Source organism: Symphalangus syndactylus, chromosome 5, assembly GCF_028878055.3.
Source record: "Symphalangus syndactylus isolate Jambi chromosome 5, NHGRI_mSymSyn1-v2.1_pri, whole genome shotgun sequence".
NCBI lineage: Eukaryota > Metazoa > Chordata > Mammalia > Primates > Hylobatidae > Symphalangus > Symphalangus syndactylus.
Genome location: NC_072427.2, coordinates 56,314,227 through 56,333,559, shown reverse-complemented (window position 1 = coordinate 56,333,559; position 19,333 = coordinate 56,314,227). Strand labels below are relative to the sequence as shown.

Genomic DNA, 19,333 nt, shown 5'->3' with positions numbered 1-19,333 from the left:
GACCTCTTCAAGGAGAACTACAAACCACTGCTCAATGAAATAAAAGAGGATACAAACAAATGGAAGAACATTCCATGCTCATGGGTTGGAAGAATCAATATCGTGAAAATGGCCATACTGCCCAAGGTAATTTATAGATTCAATGCCATCCCCATCAAGCTACCAGTCACTTTCTTCACAGAATTGGAAAAAACTACTTTAAAGTTCATATGGAACCAAAAAAGAGCCCGCATCGCCAAGTCAATCCTAAGCCAAAAGAACAAAGCTGGAGGCATCACGCTACCTGACTTTAAACTATACTACAAGGCTACAGTAGCCAAAACAGCATGGTACTGGTACCACAACAGAGACATAGATCAATGGAACAGAACAGAGCCCTCAGAAATGATGCCGCATAGCTACAACTATCTGATCTTTGACAAACCTGACAAAAACAAGAAATGGGGAAAGGATTCCCTATTTAATAAATGGTGCTGGGAAAACTGGCTAGCCATATGTAGAAAGCTGCAACTGGATCCCTTCCTTACACCTTATACAAAAATTAATTCAAGATGGATTAAAGACTTATATGTTAGACCTAAAACCATTAAAATCCTACAAGAAAACCTAGGCAATACCATTCAGGACATAGGCGTGGGCAAGGACTTCATGTCTAAAACACCAAAAGCAATGGCAACAAAAGCCAAAATCGACAAATGGGATCTCATTAAACTAAAGAGCTTCTGCACAACAAAAGAAACTATCATCAGAGTGAACAGACAACCTACAGAATGGGAGAAAATTTTTGCAACCTACTCATCTGACAAAGGGCTAATATCCAGAATCTACAATGAACTCAAACAAATTTACAAGAAAAAAACAAACAACCCCATCAAAAAGTGGACAGAGGACATGAACAGACACTTCTCAAAAGAAGACATTTATGCAGCCAAAAAACACATGAAGAAATGCTCATCATCACTGGCCATCAGAGAAATGCAAATCAAAACCACAGTGAGATACCATCTCACACCAGTTAGAATGGCCATCATTAAAAAATCTGGAAACAACAGGTGCTGGAGAGGATGTGGAGAAATAGGAACACTTTTACACTGTTGGTGGGACTGTAAACTAGTTCAACCATTGTGGAAGTCAGTGTGGCGATTCCTCAGGGATCTCGAACTAGAAATACCATTTGACCCAGCCATCCCATTACTGGGTATATACCCAAAGGACTATAAATCATGCTGCTATAAAGACACATGCACACGTATGTTTATTGCGGCACTATTCACAATAGCAAAGAGTTGGAACCAACCCAAATGTCCAACAACGATAGACTGGATTAAGAAAATGTGGCACATATACACCATGGAATACTATGCAGCCATAAAAAATGATGAGTTCGTGTCCTTTCTAGGGACATGGATGAAACTGGAAAACATCATTCTCAGTAAACTATCGCAAGGACAAAAAACCAAACACCGCATGTTCTCACTCATAGGTGGGAATTGAACAATGAGAACTCATGGACACAGGAAGGGGAACATCACACTCCGGGGACTGTTGTGGGGTGGGGGGAGGGGGGAGGGACAGCATTAGGAGATACACCTAATGCTAAATGACGAGGTAATGGGTGCAGGAAATCAACATGGCACATGGATACATATGTAACAAACCTGCACATTGTGCACGTGTACCTTAAAACCCTAAAGTATAATAAAAAAAAAAAAAAAAAAAAAAAAAAAAAGAATGTGGAAAGGCAACCTACAGAATGGGAGAAAATATTTGCACAATGTACATCTGATAAGGTACTTGTATACAGGATATATACAACTCAATAATAAAAACACAAATAACCAATAAAAATGGACAAAGGATTTGAACAGATATTTCTCCAAAGAATACATAAAACTAGTCAATAATCACATGAAAAGATACTCAATATCACTAGTCACTAAGGAAATGCAAATCAAAATCACAATGAAATATAACTTCACACCCACTAAGATGGGTATAATAAGACAGACAGACAATAATAAGCGTTAGCAAAGATGTGGAGAAACTGGAAATCTTATACTCTGCTGGTAGGAACATAAAATGATACAGCTACTTCAAAATACAGTTCAGCAGTTCCTCAAAAAGTTAAGCATAGAATTCCCATACGACCCAGACATTCTACTCCTAGGTATATACCAAAGAGAAATGAAAACGTATCTGTATACGAATTGTCGTAACAGCATTATTCATATTAGCCAAAAGTAGAACAACCCAAATATCCATCAACTGATGAATAGATACATGCAATGTGATATATCCATACAATTGAATATCATTCAGCAATGAAAAGGAAGAAAGTACTGGTACTTACTACAACATGGATGAACCTTGAAAACATTAAGTGAAAGAAGCCAAACACAAAAGATAATATATTATATGATGCCATTTGTATAAAATGCCCTGGTAAATCTGTAAAGACAGAAAATAGATTAATGGTTGCCTACAGCGGGAGGCATGTGTGTAAGTCACCGGTAATGAGTAAGAATTTCTTTTTGGGGTAATGAAGTGTTCCAAAATTAAATTGTGCGAATAGTTGCATGTATCTGCGAATATACTAAAAATCAATAAACTGTACTTTTAGTGGGTGAATTATGATATGTGAATTATATCTCAACCAAATTGGTTTTTCAAAACTAACAGTAAAATCAATGATGTGGTAGCAATTCTGCAGTGGCAGGAGTGGTGGCCACAGCTTCCAGGCATGTTCCTAAAACTCTGAGGGAGGGGAATTCTCCTCTCTGCTCACAGAAGCTGTGGTCTCAAGGGCTTGGAGCAAATCCTCATTGCTTTTTTTTCTCTGTCCTCCCACCACTTAACCCCCACACAGATAAAGTCATAAAGTACAAGACAAAGCAGGGACACTAAAGCCCTGGTTATCTGATCAAAGGACACTGAAAGGAGCATAAAGAACCAGAAAGACTGTGAAGAGGAGGAGCTCAAGAAAGTAACCCTGTAAAGTGAGGTGTGATCTTCTGGCTCACCTCTGAGCTGTGCATGCACGAATCTAACCCTAAACAGTATACCAAAGGCTTTGATTATAGAACTATAGGACTAGCTACCATCCAGGTCCCAGGCTTGCCACTGAGTGGTGCATAAGCTATAGAAGGATCCAAATAGCATTGTGAAAGCTCTGAAAACAGACTCAGCTTTGGAACCACATCCCTAAAAGGGTCAGAACTTGAAGCCTGAACCTAACTATGTAGATTGCCTGATAAAACAAACAAAATCAATATTCTCCTTATGATAAGACATAGAGTCTGTAATATTCCAAATGTCCAGGATTCAATCCAAATTACTTGGTACACAAATGACCAGGAAAACCTTTACTACAAGAAAAGAGAAAAACAACATATGCTACTCTGAGACGACAAAAATATTGGCAAAAGCAGACAAAAGCAGCTATAATAACCATGCTCCAAGGTGTAAGAATAAACAAATGTAAAGACAGAAGTCGGCCAGGCGCGGTGGGTCACACCTGTAATCCCAACACTTTGTGAGGCTGAGGCAGGCGGATCACCTGAGGTCAGGAGTTCAAGACCAGGTTGACCAACATGGTGAAACCCTGTCTCTCCTAAAAGTACAAAAATTAACTGGGCCTGGTAGCATGTACCTGTAATCCCAGCTATTGAGGAGGCTGAGGCAGAAGAATCACTTGAATCCGGGAGACGGAGGTTTCAGTGAGCAGAGATCGTGCCACTGCACTCCAGCCTGGGCGACAGAGCGAGACTCCATCTCAACAACAACAACAACAACAACAACAACAACAACAAAAAGACAGAAGTCTCAGTAAAGAAACAAAAGATACAAAGAAGAATCAAGTGGAAATTTTAGAGATGAAAAATACAATAGCTGAAATGTAAAAAATGTTCTTTAGATGGGTTAAATGGCAGAATGGAGATAGCAGAGGAAAGTCATTGGACTTGAAGAGAAATCAATAGAAATTATCTAATTTGAACATCGGAGAGAAAAAAAATGAAAAAAAATTAAGAGACTCAGGAAACTGAGGGAAAGAATTCAAAAGGTTGAACATTTGTGTCATCAAAGTCCCAAGAAAGGAGTAAGAGTCTGGTGTGGAAAAGAAAATTTGACAAATGGTGGCTGAAATCTTCCCAAATTTAGTGAAAGACAAATTTATAGATTTAAGACACTCAGGGAACCCCAAGCAAAAGAAAATAAAAGAAATCCAGGCCCAGACAAATCATAATCATGCAGCTGAAAACCAAAGACAAGATTTTTGACAAAAAGCCTGAATACAGCAAGGAAAAATCACCGCATTATAAATAGGAGAACAACCCTCTGAATGACTGCAGATTTCTCATCAGAAACCACAGAGGCACAACATTTTTAAAGGAATGAAAGACAAGAACTGTTAACCCAGAATTCTATACTAAGTACAAATAATCTTCAAGAATGGAAAGGAAACAAAGATATTCTCAGATGAAAGAAAATGAAGAGAATTAGTCAATGGAGCTGCTCTGAAAGATATGTTAATGGAAGTCTCTCAGACAAGAATGACATGGGAGGGAAACTTGAAGCTTCAGACATAAAAAGCAACAGAAATGGTACATATATGGATAATATAACAGATTCTTCTCATAATTTTTTTTGTTACAAAACTCCAAATAATTTTAGTCTCAATTTGCAACATAATCCACATTTTACATATCTATAAGCAATAAAAGTTTTAGTATACAAATGCCTTAGAAAGAATTCAATTTGGTCCAATAATTTTATAGCCAGGATAAAGTCATATTTATAATTTTCTGTCAAGGTTTTAAATAAAAATCAGTAATGTTAAATGGAACACTATCATTTTATAGAGAAATAGTATGAAATTACATTGAGAAATGAGAATAGTCATTAAACATTAAGATTTTATTACAACCCAGGCATTATATATTTCTTCACACTTAAGGAATAGATATGAAACAATCTTGAAGTAAAAAATAGACGGCAACTTGCTTCAAGTTTGTACCAAGTCAATCAAGCAGAAACCTGAAGAAGCTTGTTTTAAGATGAGAGTGATTTATACTTGGCAAGTATTTTCTTCCAATGAAAAAATAAAGTCAATGTGCCATTATCTTGACACTTATAAAAACGTTTATAAAAAGCATTTAGGCCATTGTTTCTCACAGTTGGCTGAATATTGGAATCACCTAGATTAAAAAAAATACTAATCCCTATACAACATCCCCAAAATTCAGATCTAATTAGTAAAAGTTAGGCCCTGGGCATATAGGCTGTTTTAAAACTCCTCAGGTGAGTCTAATGTGCACCAGTTTGAAAACCACTAGCTTAGAGACCTGTTCCATCACCATAGAAGTCAGTCTTTAGCTGAATGATTCTATACGCCCTGATTTCAGTGGGCAATGTTGTTATTTTAAGCATCTGATAGGTGTATCTCCCTTGATTAAAAAATAAATACCTTATGGAAGAGATTATATGTTTTATTTATCATTGTCTCCGCATATCTGGAATAATGAAAGGCACATAGCAGTTGCTAAATAAATATCTTTTGAATGAATATATGATTGCCTTATACTTCTTTTACATCCCCATCTTCTAATAGATTATGAAAATTAGAATTCAAAATATATATATTGAACAAATGAATGACTGAAGCAGTTGGGGATAATATTTAAGGCAAAACCAAATCTGATAAAATATATACATATTTTAAAAACACATACATATATATAAATAGATCAAAAGTGGAAAAAGAATATATAAAAGAGTGCAACATTTGGGAGCTGAGAATTATTTCATTGTTTTCAAATATTCTTCACATTCTTATACTTAGAAACAAAGAAGTAACCCCAAACAACTAATTCATTAGCTAATATCTCAGAACTTGCACATTTGCAGATAAATTTTCTTTTAAAAACAGAATTATAGTTTAGTCCCTAACAGAGCTCAGTTTTCAAAATTCAAGTAAATAAAATTTTAGCACACATCATGACAGCCTTACTGGATAGCTGTGTTAAAAACAAAAAGTATATGTTATGTGCTCTCAATTGAGATCTAGTTAGTTTCCTAGGAGTCTCACATTGATAAACATCTATTTTGGCACTACCTTACATAATGTGTTTATTTAGAAATACCTTATTAATGACAGACTTCCTTTTGAGTAGTCTCAGATATGGCTTCATTTATCAAAGTTCCACAAGTATTACATAATTTTTAATTCAGCTAGTATCTTAGACTACGGAACTTTGGTTTTCTTAAAATCAGCATTGGTTGCTTGATTGTAGGTTTGTCACCAAAAAGTGCTGCTTCACTCTCCGTGGTTGGAAATCTTTTCTGATATATCGAAGGATATTCCTTCTGAAACCGTTTTAGTTTTTTTCTTTTCTCCTTTAGAGGTAAACTCCTGTTTTTAACAATATTTTCTAAAAGTTTTGCAATTGCAGCTTGTGAGGTAGAAATTTTTTGCTCATCAAACTCCTGAGCACTAATCTGCTTACAGTATGAGTAAGTTGGCAAAGGAGCAAATAGTCCATCTCCAGGATTTTCAATATGTCCCTTTTTTAAGTAGTCGAGATGTTTTTCCACTGCAGTCTGTAAGTAAGAGGGTACTTGAAGAATTTCCTGATCATGATCCATTAAGAAAGAAACTAATCTTCCAGCAAGAAGCTCATCAAGATCCACTTCTTCAGCACAGCATAACACACATTGAGAAAAGGTATGTATCAACAGTGATCTCGCACCCATTGCATCATGAAGTTTGGGCATATCAACATTTTGACTCATTCGGGAAATCATACACATTAAAAGCTGAAGCTTTCTATGATTTGGTGGGGGAAGTAACAAACAACATAACTGTAGAGCATTGATGGCAACCCTCTCTAAATGAGGTTGCAGCAAACTTTGTGTGCCAGTCAACATAGAAGAAGCTGGAAGTAAAGAATCTTCTGAAAGTTCTATCGTACTTTTGCAGAGTCTTTTATTGATTGTGGCACTAGACTCTCCAAGTTCACTTTCCATAGCTGTTTGCACACTTGTGCTGCCTTGTCCAACATTTGGTTTCATGATAATTTCAGCCACTGGTGTATTGATATAACTGAATCTTCTTGTACTACTTCTTAAAAGCAAACTCTGAGACCTACAAAGCTGTTCTGACTTGCATTTCCCATTACACAACTCCTCTTGGTCTTGAACAGTCAAAGTAGAGGTTCTCTTAAAACCAGCACTGAATGGCTTTTGAATATTTTCCTCTGAATGAAGATTCAACAGGAATTCCTATTTGGGCTTAGACTCTAAAAACAGTTTATTATTTTGTCCTTCCATGTTCGGAAAAGATTGATGAAAGACACTGGATGCCTCTTTACTTGAATTCCCTGACACATCTACAATTCCTTCCAAAGAACAGCACCTTGGTTTGCTGTTAGAGGATAGATCATGCATACCACTTAACCCTATTAAATTATGACAACTTCCTCCCATTATGTCATTAGCACTCACTCTTCTGTTTCTTAAATTAACTAGCTGCATTTTCTTAGCACATCTTTCTTGAAATCCTGGATTGCTTATCTGTAGTCTCTCAGTAGAATCTGATTCTTCTTTGTTTTTTTTTTCCTCTATGAAGCAGACTGAGAAGAAGGCACTCAGTTGATCTGAAGGAATTCAAATTGTTTGAGTGAAGGAATTTTGAAGACTGTGGATCATCTTGGATTTTATGTATCCCACTGGATCTATCTGAAACTGTGATGTAGCCATAAATAACTACCGGGAAATGAAACAAAAATTAAGATGCAACCAAAATGTTCACAAATAATTTGTAACATTCAAAAGTAAGTTGAGGTTCAGGGAGATCTAGAAAATAATCTGTGATTGTTCTGAATACATGTCATCCAAATCCAACATGAGTTGGATTATTCATATCATTGCTTCTTGGCCAATTTGCTAGGCACTTCATGCCAGATAATACCCATCTGATTTATTTTGTAGTATAACTACTCCATGTTTACTTGTATTGGCCATGTTGTACATTATATATTGGGGAATTATTTGTTTTGGATTTATGGCTTCTTCTAGGGATGGCACACCTAAAATAGTTTGCAGGTAGATCAGAATAACATATCTCCAAACTTCTTCAATGTCTTCCTGGCTTAGTTCTCTATCATCAACGGCATTTTCTTGATCTTCATTTATTATTTCATGCTTTATTTTCTCGGCACTTTCCTGAGATAAATGTAATCCATGCTTTTTAGGAGTTCTACAAGATGAGTTTCGTAATTTAAAAATACTGTCTTTATGTTTGGAAGAGTTCTGTATGCTGTTTTTTCTCAATTCTGGATGCCTTCGTGGTAGAGTTTTAAGTGGCGAAGTTGCAGGAAATCTGAAGAGCTGGTTGTTATCATCAACGTTTTCTGATCCCCACCTCCCTTTGATATCTTCAATTATATGATTCTTAAGAAATTTCCTCAACAGTTGGATAGTCTGTTGCCTTGTAACTTCAGGACCAAAATTGCTACTATTTCTTAATAGGTCATAAAGCCAATCCACTGCTTCTCCTGCTGTGAAACAATTGCCATATTTTTTAAAGTGTTGTCCGTGTTTTCTTAGAGGCATTCCTGCTCGAAAAGATGTGGTAACCTCATTCCACAGCTTGGTGGCCCGATAAGGCTCGGGAGTCACAGCCCGACTCTCCGTAGGTCTGTCAGCGCCCGGTGGCATCCATGGCGGTGTAGGCGACACTCAGGCCCAGCAGCCCGGGCAGTGGCGAGTCTCGGCACAACCATTGGCCCTGCCACCGACTTGTATAGCATAGAGGGCTGCGCGGTTTGGCCTCATAATTTCTATAGAATATCTATAAACTAAAAGTGATGCCAGGCACGGTGGCTTATGCCTGTAACCCTAGCACTTGGGGAGGCCAAGCCAGGTGGATCGCTTGAGCTCAGGAGTTTGAGACCAGCCTGGGCAACTTGATGAAACCCTGTCTCTACCAAAAATACAAAAATTAGCTGGGCATGGTGGCACATGCCTGTGGTCCTAGCTACTCGGAAGGCTGAGGTGGGAGACTCACTTGAGTCTGGAGGCAGAGGTTGCAGTGAGCCGAGATCGTTCCACTGCACTCCAGCCTAGGTGACAGAGACCCCATCTCAAAAAAAAAAAAAAAAAAGTGATAACACTGGTGGCATTTTCAGTGTCTGCAGATGTAATACATAAGACACCTACAACACAAAGGGGGTGAAGTAAAGGGACCTATATGGTGGTAAGGTTTCTAGATTCCATATTAAGTAGTTAAATGTTGTTCTACACAGACTGTGAAAAAATAAGTACGAATATTGTAATCTCTAGAGCAATCACCAAAAAGTATACAAAGAGAATATAAAAACACAAAAGTTAAAATAGAATACTAAAAAAATTCAAGCATCCCAAAGATAGACAGGAAAGGGGAAACAGGTACAAAAATGAAAGAACAAACACTAAACAAATAACAAAAAGCTGTCCACCTAAGTACAAACAAATCGATAATTAAATGCAAAGGGCTGAAATATACCAATTAATAGACATCGATTATTAGAATGAATTTAGAAATAAGACTCAACAAGATGCTTTCTCTATGAAATCCACTTTAAGTTCAACAAAATAAGTAGGTCAAAAGTAAATGATGGTCTAAGATATGTCATGAAAACATTAATGGAAACAAAGCTATAGTAGTTCTATTAACATCAGATATATTGTCATCAGATACAGTAGACTACAGCAAGGGAAATTCCAAGGATTATGAGAGATAATATGTAATGATAAAAGGTTCAATTCATCAAAAAGAAAAAACAATCCCAAATGTGTATGCACCTAACAACAGAGCTTCAAATTACATGAAGCAAAAATTACCTGGAATATAGTTGGGCAGTTTTTAAATAAAATTAAACATATACTTATGCATGACACAGCAATCTCATTCCTAGATACTTATTCTAGGGAAATGAAAACTTAGTTTTCCCAAATGCCTGTTCACAAATATTCATAGCCACTTTATTTGTTATAATCCCAAACTAGAACCTCCCAAATATCCTTCACAGTGTGAATGAATAAACAAACTGTGGTGCATCCACACAATGACATACTTTTCAGCAATAAAAAGGAATGAACTATTGATTTCACACAACAAGGATAAATCTCAAATCTGCTATGCTGAGTGAAGGATGCCAGTCCAAACATAATACATAGCATATGATTCCATTTTTATGACACCCTGAAAATAGCAAAACTATAGGGACAGAGAAAAGATTAGTGGTTGCCAGGGGTTAGTTAGGAGCAAAGGAAGGGCTGACTGCAAACGGGCCGCTTGGGGGTTTTGCCAGGTGATGAAATTGTTCCACACACTGATTGTGATAGTGGTTAAATAAAATCTATAAGTGTGTTAAACTCAGAACTATACAACAAAAAGTCAATTTTGCGGTATGCCAATTCAAAAAATAAAATTAAAAATGTAACTATATTAGAAAAGACAGGTATGAAATTAATAAGCTAAGCATCCACCTTAAGAAACTAGAAAAAAAAAGCAAGCTAAACACAAAAGCAGAATAATGAAAACAACGAAGACCAGAACAGAAAACAGAAAAATAAAATATCGAATGTTGGCTCTTTGGAAATATTAACAAAACTGACAAACCCTTAGTCAGATTACCAATAATTCAAGAGAGTACAGAAATCACAAAAATCATGAATGAAAGGGGGGATATTGCTATCAAAACTACAGACACCAAGAGTATTAATTATATGGGAATATGAACTACTTTATGTAAAAAAGTCAGAAAACTCACATTAAGTGGACAAATTCTTACAAATATACAAATTATCAAAGATTATCCAATAAGAAAGTAGAAAATCTGAATAAATCAATAACAAGCAAAGGAATTAAGCTGGTAATAATACTCTTCCCACAAAGTCAAGTCCACCCTGAAATGGTGTCACTGGTGTATTCTACCAAGGACTTAAAGAAAGTATATTAATCCTTCACAAATGCTTTCATAAAATACTGGAGGAGGGAACACCGCTCAACTTATTCTGTGGAGTTAGCTTTAGTCTGATATCAAAGTCAGACAAAGAAAAGAAACTATAGGCCAATATCCTTCATGAACACAGACATAAATGGTCTTAACAAAATATGAGCAAACCAAATTCAGCAACATATTTAAAAAGATACACCATGACCAATTTGGATTTATTCCAGTAATGGAAGGTTGGTTTAACATTAGAAAATAATGATATTATGTTAACAGAATAAATGAAAACGCCAAATAATAATCTCACTAGATATAGAACATACAGGAAAGCCTTTGACAAAATCTACCATCTATTCATAAAAAATTCTCAACAGATTAAGAATATAAAAGGACTCCCTCAACCTGACAAAGGGCATCTTTGAAAACTGACAGCCTACATCAGACTTGACGATGCAAGTGTGCATGCTCTACACCTACAATCAAGAGCAAGGCAAGGATCCCCTGCGCTTGCCCCTCATGGTCCACATTGTACCAGAGGCTCTGGCCAATGAAATAAGAACAACAAATTAAAGGCATACATATTGGAAGGAAATAAATCTCAACTGACTTTACTCACAGATGAGTTTTTTAGAAAATTATAAAAAATCTACAGAAAAATTACTAGAACCAACACTTGAGTTTAACAAGGTCACAGAAGGGTAGATACTGAAAGAGGAAGAAGAACGTTTCTGTCCAACTGCTTATGTTCTGTTTCTTGGTATGGGTACTGGTTTATTGGACTATCTGTCAGCTCCATTTAGATGTCTATCTGGCATCTCAAGCTTAATATGCCAGATAGAAATACTGACTTTACTTCCAAATCCACATCCACTGGCAACAGCCCATGAACCATCTCCCTTCCCACCAAATGACATCAACATTTACATGATTGCTTAGGTCAAATGCTTGGAATTGTCCTTGATTCCTTTCTCTTCCTCGCATCACGTATGCAATTCACCAGTGACGCCAGTGGGTTCCTCCAAATACATCATGAATGCACTTCTACTACACCACTCTTCTCCAGGTTACTATCATCCCTTACTTGAATGAATGCAACAGCCACCACAAAGAACTTTTAAAATGGTTAACTAGAACCTTATCTCCATCTCCACCTCCACTCTGACCCCAGCCCCCTGGCCTAAAATAACCAACAGCATCACAATGTTTGAAGTCTAAGTCCAAAGTCACTAGCATGGCTTCAAAGCCCCTGCAAAACACCCCTCTCCAACCTCTTCAGCCTCTCCCATGGGACACTTCAGCCTTCTGTTTGGCCTTAGAGCCTGCCAAACTCCTTCCTGACTTGTAGTGTTCATCCATGTTGTCTTGCTGCCTGGACCTATATTTATTCTCCCTAACAGCTTCTTGTTCATGACCTCCTTCTCACTTTCCACAATCTTTAAAAAATATTTTAGAGTGTTGATTTATTTACCTGTAAACTGTTTATATCTCTCTGATAGACTAAAACCGCAGGAGGGCAATGCTATGCCTTTTTCATTCACCTCTATGTGCCTAGCATTTGCATAATCCCTGACAGATAGTTGGCAAGGGTACAGTAAGTAAAGGAATAAATGAAAAAAAATGATGAGTTGTGGGGCATACACAGACACTAAATCTGATGATTCTTCATGCACTGCATACACCAGGGATTCCCAAAGTTTGCTGCACATTAGAATTACTTAGGTAGCTTGGTAAAATCCCAATACACAGATTAAACCTTATTCAATCAGAATAACTGGGACTGACAGCCATACACTAGGACATCTGAAAGCCCCCCAGCTGATTTCAATGTGCAGCAAAGTTTACTTTTTGAAATAAAAGCACATAAAAACAAACTCTTAAAAAGAAAAATATATTCCTTTTATGTATATTACACATATATGAAGTTCAAATAGCACCTACAATATACTTTATAAGCCCAAATATATCTAGATGTGCTATCTTAAATTCTAATTGTGGTTAATATGTACAACCATTTTTACCTGTTAATTTGCAATGTATTAAAGAAGTTCGTATATAGTGTCAAGTAATGCTACAAAAACACTTTGTTTCATATTAACAATGTTGAAAGTGGTGTTTTTCTGTACTATTTTCAATTTTTAGCTGATTTTACTGGTTACTCGATATTACCTGGCTAATATAATTACAGATATGTATATTTTAATATGTAGATATAAGCCTATCTATATATCTGTATATATGAATATAAATTCTAGAAACATTTAATGAACGATTATTATTTAGCATGTACTCCATTTAAATGACAAAATGCAGGAAACTGAAGATGGAGTTTTGTTTATATAAAACATTTACATATTGACATTTGCTAAGATGAGTGATATGTCCTTTGACAGAATTCATTATCTTGTGAAGTGACATCTTCCACAGTTAGTCTAGTTAGTTCAGGCTGCTATAACAAAAATACCATTGAATATGTATCCTACTGACAATTTCTCACAGTTCTGGAGGGTAGAAGTCCAACATCAAGGTGCCTGCAGATTCCATGTCTGATAAGGGCCTGCTACCCCTTTATAGATGGTGCCTTCTCCCCATCCTCACATGGTAGAAGGGGCAATGGAATGTCTGGGGTCCCCGTTATGAGGGCACTAATCTCATTCATGAGGGATACACCCTCGTGACCTAATCACTTCCCAAAGGTATCACCTCCTAATATCATCACCTTAGGAGTTAGGATTTCAACATATGAATTTGGGGGAGGGGATACAAACATGTAATCTGTAAGACCAGTTTAATCCCAGCTTCCACTATTAACCATCTATATAAATTTAGGGGACTTTGTTAATCTTTGTGTTTCAGTTTTTCATCTGAAATGTGAGAACAGCAAGCTGGATGCTGGAGTCTTTGATGGGTTTAAATATATGAAATACACACACACATTTGCAGTCGATCAACAGATGCTATGTAAATGCTCCACTCCTCAAAACATCTTAACATGCCATACAAATAGTGAATGAGATAGTGGGAGGTTGGGAGAGGCAATTTATAATCGACTCACAATCTGTTGACCAGCACCTTTAAAATTGACAACAAAAAGAAATAATTATCAGCAAACGCACTGTTTAATTGTCAAGAAGAACACTTTATCAGTCATTGAAATGAAGCTAATGGCACAGTGGGTAAAAAGTAAAAACCCGGCTATCTGAAGACATGCCCAGAGCAGCCACACAGCCATGCATTATGAGAGGGTTCTTTTCTTCCCCAAATAAAATCCTCCCAGTTGAGCTCCATGGAAATGCATTCTGGAGTTGAGGGCTGCTCAGTGGTTTCCCAGGCCATACAAAAAACCATGGGACAGCAGCAAATTCCGATGAGCAAGGTGCTCTCTGCAGCCCAGGAACGGGCTGAAGCAGGCTGCCCACTGCCAGGTGAGTCAGAGTCAGCCCAGGGACAGCTCCGTAACCAGTCCTGCGATCACCCTGTGCCTTGCACCTAGGGGCCTCCTGCCGGCTCTTCGTGATGCTTTAGACTGCTTTAAAATATCTTATCACCAAAACATCTGAACACCTTGGAAAATACTGTCCTCTATGGAGGAGAAAAAGAAAACTTTGAAAGACCAGCCCAGAAGGAAAGTGAATGACTATCTGACTGCCATAAAACATTCTGGCTTGAACTTGCCACTCTGAAATAAAGCTCCAGCTCCAGCTCCAGCACACTCTGTTAATGAGGACATGTTAGCATCAGGCACATAAACGCAGTCAGGTGCATCTCCGGAGAGGGATCTCAGATACTTACTGCTAGTTGCTGATTACAGCAACATCAGTTTCCGTGCCACATCCAGAGATTTTTCTGCACACTTTTTATCAAGGCTTCAAACATGATCCCTGTTGTCTGGGAAATACTATCAGCCATTTAAGTTTCCCCTTAATTTAGGAAAGGAAGATATATTTTCACCATAACAGCAAAAGCTTATAACACTTGTCTTTTAAAATTAAGAGTCAACGACCCAGGGGGATCCACAGACCACCTAAGTGGATTGTGACATTGTCGTGGCCTTCTCGTGGGGGTCAGGCCATCTCATCAGGCAAAGACAACCCAATGCCTTCTCGGTGGAACAGTTTTGATTGAAAAGATAGTAAAAAAAAAAAAAAAAAAGGTGATACTACTGTAAAAAGAGACACAACATCACACCCAAATACATTATCCTCTCCTCTGACCTATGCATGCACGTGTGTATGCTCACATGTCCGTGCATTTACACACACACACACACACACACCTCCCCCTCTTCAACACTTACCCATTCCAAAGTTTTATAGAGTTTCACTTTGACTACACTAATCATCTTTATTCGCTTTCTGAAAGACTCAGCTGCTTAAGAAAATAAAATGCCAAAATATATGGACCCAAGGCAGTTTTAAGACCAACACTGCAGATTCATTTAAAAATAACAAAAGCCACATATTCATTCATTCAATGAATAATTATGTAATGAGGATTATTTTAGGTGCTCAGCACACAACAGTGGATGAAAACCTCTGCCTTTGTAGAGTTTATACTCCAATAAGAACAGAGAAAAAAACAAGTAAATTAAACAATAGGTTATGAGTCTATAAGTGCTGTGACTACAACAGAAGACCTGGCTTGCTGGGCAGGACAGGGTGTCTGGAGAGTGGGCTGTAAAATTGAAGAGATTCATTGAGATGACATTTGTGCAAAAGCTTGAAGATCAACTGTGCAGATATCTAGGAGGAAAATAGTCTTTGAAGCCGAATTTTTTAAGCAACAAAACGTGATCTGTTTTCCCCACAGAGGATACTACTCTCCTAACCCAGTCCTACTGAATGGGCTTGTAGTTTAAGGGGAAAAGATTTGCTCCTGGACGCCAGAAGGAATGAGTGTAGACATGGGCAAAGCAGCAGGGGCGGGAGGTGAGAAAGGGAAGAATGTGAGTGTATCCCTCAGGACAGGCTCTAAATCAGCTGAACCTGGGACTGGAAAAGCCAAGCCACACCCAGGGGAGAGGCTTGATTTCTCAAATTCATGTTTGATTTCCAGCAGCAGTGCATTCAAAGCTTAATTTCAGTCCAGAAGTCACCAAATTAATATCTGAGGTTAAAACACACACACACACACACACACACACACACACAACTGATGAACATTTCCAGGGAAAGACACACAGGGAAGAGTACAAGGACAGAGTGCCACTGCCACGCAGCCACCTGCACCTGTCCACACACTGCAGAAGCACCCGGTCGCCGTGCAGGGACAGAGTGCCACTGCCACGCAGCCACCTGCACCTGTCCACACACTGCAGAAGCGCCCCGTCATTATGCAGGGAGAGGGGAGGTGCATTCTGGGCCTATGCTTCGGGCTGCCCCTGACAGCTGCCCCAGGCCAGGTCCTCTTAGCACCTGGTGCCGCTCCCAGTAGGGCCTGGCAAATGGCCTGGCTAATGGCCTGGCTGTGTCTTAAGCTTATTCCACATAATACTTCCAGTGTGGGACTTCCAGATAGCGACATATGTACTTCCTAACCACTCGGGCTTTGCGGGAATGCTCCGAAGGGCCAAGCTCTTGGTGTGACTTTCTGGTTGAGTCTTCTTGCTCAGCGTATCTCCTGGATGGTGGCTGCCAGAATCTGTGGGGAGAGTGGGAGCAAGGGACAGGGGCTGCCTGCAGCCTGTGGTGTGACTAGAGATCTGACAGCACGTGGCCCCTCCCCACTCTCTCCTTCCTTGGTAAGAAGTGGCAGCTGCCCTGTCCTAATAAGGTTCACCTTTCCTTGCATTCAGCCTCAGGTATGTGGGGACAGGAACATCCCAATTCAGTGGAGACCTGCCTTCCTCTACTAAAGCTACAACCCAATTAAAGGCAAAGACCCCAACACTTAGGAATACTGAGGAAAACAGTGCATGCCTGTGTGTTAACAGCTTTGCAGTGCACTGTGACTGCCAGGGTCTGAAGGAACCGGGGGTCCTTACAACACTCCTCAGGGATGTGAGCTGAACTGTTTATGTTAGTTTGTCCCTGAAAGTGGGCATTCGCTAGTAAGTGAAATTGGGCTTTAAACGCATACTAGGGAGGCTTGTTATCTAATAGGTTCCTATCATTAATCCTTTTGTAAAATGGAGCATTTTGTTACAAGGCCACCTGCCCCCTAGCTCAGTGCATTTGGACAGCTGTAATGTGATACCATAAACTGGGTTGCTCATAAACAACAGGCATTCATTTCTCATGGTTCTGGAGGCTGGGGATTCCAAGATCAGGTGCTGGCAGAGTAAGTCTGACCAGGGCCCTGCTCCTGGTTCATACACGGTGACTTCTCCCTGCATCCTCACGACAACCTTTTGGCAAGGGGTCTCTCTCAGGCCTCTCTTATAAGGGCACTAATCCCATTCCACATGACCTTATCACCTCCCTAAGGGCTCACTTCCCAATCCCATCATCTTGGGGGTTAGGTTGAGAGGGACACAAATATTCAGTCTATAGTACCCCAATGACTGGTACTCCCTGGTTCAAGGTTATCCAAATGGTCAATGCTGAACCATAATTAAATGCGATCCTTACCCAGTGGGCATTAGGACCTTCATGTGGACCCTGGATGAACTGTGGGGTTGCCAGGATCTTGGGTCAGCGCTGGCACTCAGGATGGACAGAAAATGGAGGGACGTCCTCCTTCTTCACCCCATGAAGGCCGCTGGCCTGTGGGCACCAGCACAGAGCAGGCAGTGTGTGTGGAGTGCAGTGCAGAGGCTGAGGTGCTACTGCAGGCCCCCCGCCCCCCACCCTCAGCCCAGGCCCCCAGGCAGCCAGGCAGGGGCTTCCATGTTGGATGCACATGGAAGAGATCTCATGGCAGCCCCTGGAGTAGATGGGTGTGTGGGTTCTGCCTAAAGGGGGCTGAGTGAGGGAGTTCTGGGGGCAGCCCACAAACTCTGAAAGCTGTGTGCAAAGAGGCTGAAGGCAGAGCCTGGCATGGGGGCAGCTGCAGAATTGAGAGCAAAGAACACAAGCGGCTGCAGCATTTGCAAGCACCCAACGCAGTGGCAGAGGGCAGTGAGGGAGAGGATGAGCACAGCGGGTGACACAGGTGGAAATGATGGGCTGATGGGAGGAAGTGGAGCGGCTCTTAGACATGGTTCTGGTGGCCGGCCATGTGTGGGACAGCGGGATCTAGGGGTATCATCAGTCTCCAGAAGAGGCCCAGGCTGAGGGATTGATCTGCCCAGTCATCAGCACCATGGGAATGGCCGAATGTGCAGAGAGTAATTCTAAGGACAAGAGCCCAAGAATACACATAGAGAGAGGGGTACAAGTACCATACCCAAGGAACTCAATAGCCCATACCTTGTCTACAAGGCTGTTCTGCAGGAATTCCGGGGGTCAGCAGGGATGGTTCTGACTGGTCACTTTGTAGCAATAATCTTCACAGATAAAACCACAGACAGACAACAGGTGAGGAGAAATATACCATGGGGTGCAGCTGGGGGATTCCATCTGGATCCCTCAAAGTGATGGGAAGGACCGGGAACAGCAAACTCACTCACTGCAAATTGTATATCCAAAGGAAAGAGAGATGGAAAAAAATTTCCATTTACCTAACGAAATAGCACATGCTCTAGTTGACCAATGCCCTGAACTACATACAATGCACACAGTAGCACGGAGCAGGGCTCTGTCCCTCGGGAGGCAGCCCTAGTGTTTAGGATGCCCACTCCAATGCTGCAGGTGCTGGTCTGCAGGCTACAGAGTGTTTCAGTGCTTGTGTGGATTCGTGGACTGCCTGCCTGGGCAGAAAAGCCTCTCCTTAGCCAAGGGACATTAGGAAAAAGTGAAATTAATTCATTGAAAAAGTAAACAAGATATATCTCTCTCTCTCTCTCTCTCACACACACACACACACACACACGCACGCACATAAACACGCACACACTGAGTGGGGGATTCATTTATTTCTCTGTTCTTCCTTTCCCCGCTCCCAGTCCCACCATCAAGTATAATGTCTTCACTATTCCGTTTAATGATTTAAACATGATTAATGGAATGCAGATCAATGCAGACATGAATTCTTGGGGTAAAAATGCAATATTTCAGCACCGTGGAAGGAAAACTAAACAGAAATGGAAGCTTGGGGAAACAGCTACATCTTGAATGGATAAACTCTACTTGATGAATGTGAAATTATTTTAGGAATTTTTAATATATCCAAATACTCCATTTCCACAGCAGAGCTTGGGTCACATTTTAGAAGATTGTCTTCCCTCTGTAACTCTCTTCCAGAATTCTCCTCCAGAGTTAAGACTGTCCATTCCTCACCCAGGTGCGCTATTTAACCAAAAG

At 39.7% G+C, this 19,333-nt stretch overlaps 2 protein-coding genes across 7 annotated transcripts in view; both read right to left on the bottom strand.

The window, feature by feature from the left end:
- Positions 1-19,333, bottom strand: part of OTUD7A (OTU deubiquitinase 7A) — a 397,910-nt gene that overhangs the window by 290,593 nt on the left and 87,984 nt on the right. The gene's annotated exons all lie outside the window — the stretch shown is intronic.
- Positions 1,372-19,188, bottom strand: LOC129482552 (DEP domain-containing protein 1A-like). The gene is given in 3 exon segments (XM_055278541.2): positions 1,372-6,905; positions 7,795-7,971; positions 7,974-19,188. Coding segments are annotated over 3 exon segments (1,596 nt in total). The 5' UTR covers positions 8,716-19,188; the 3' UTR covers positions 1,372-6,228.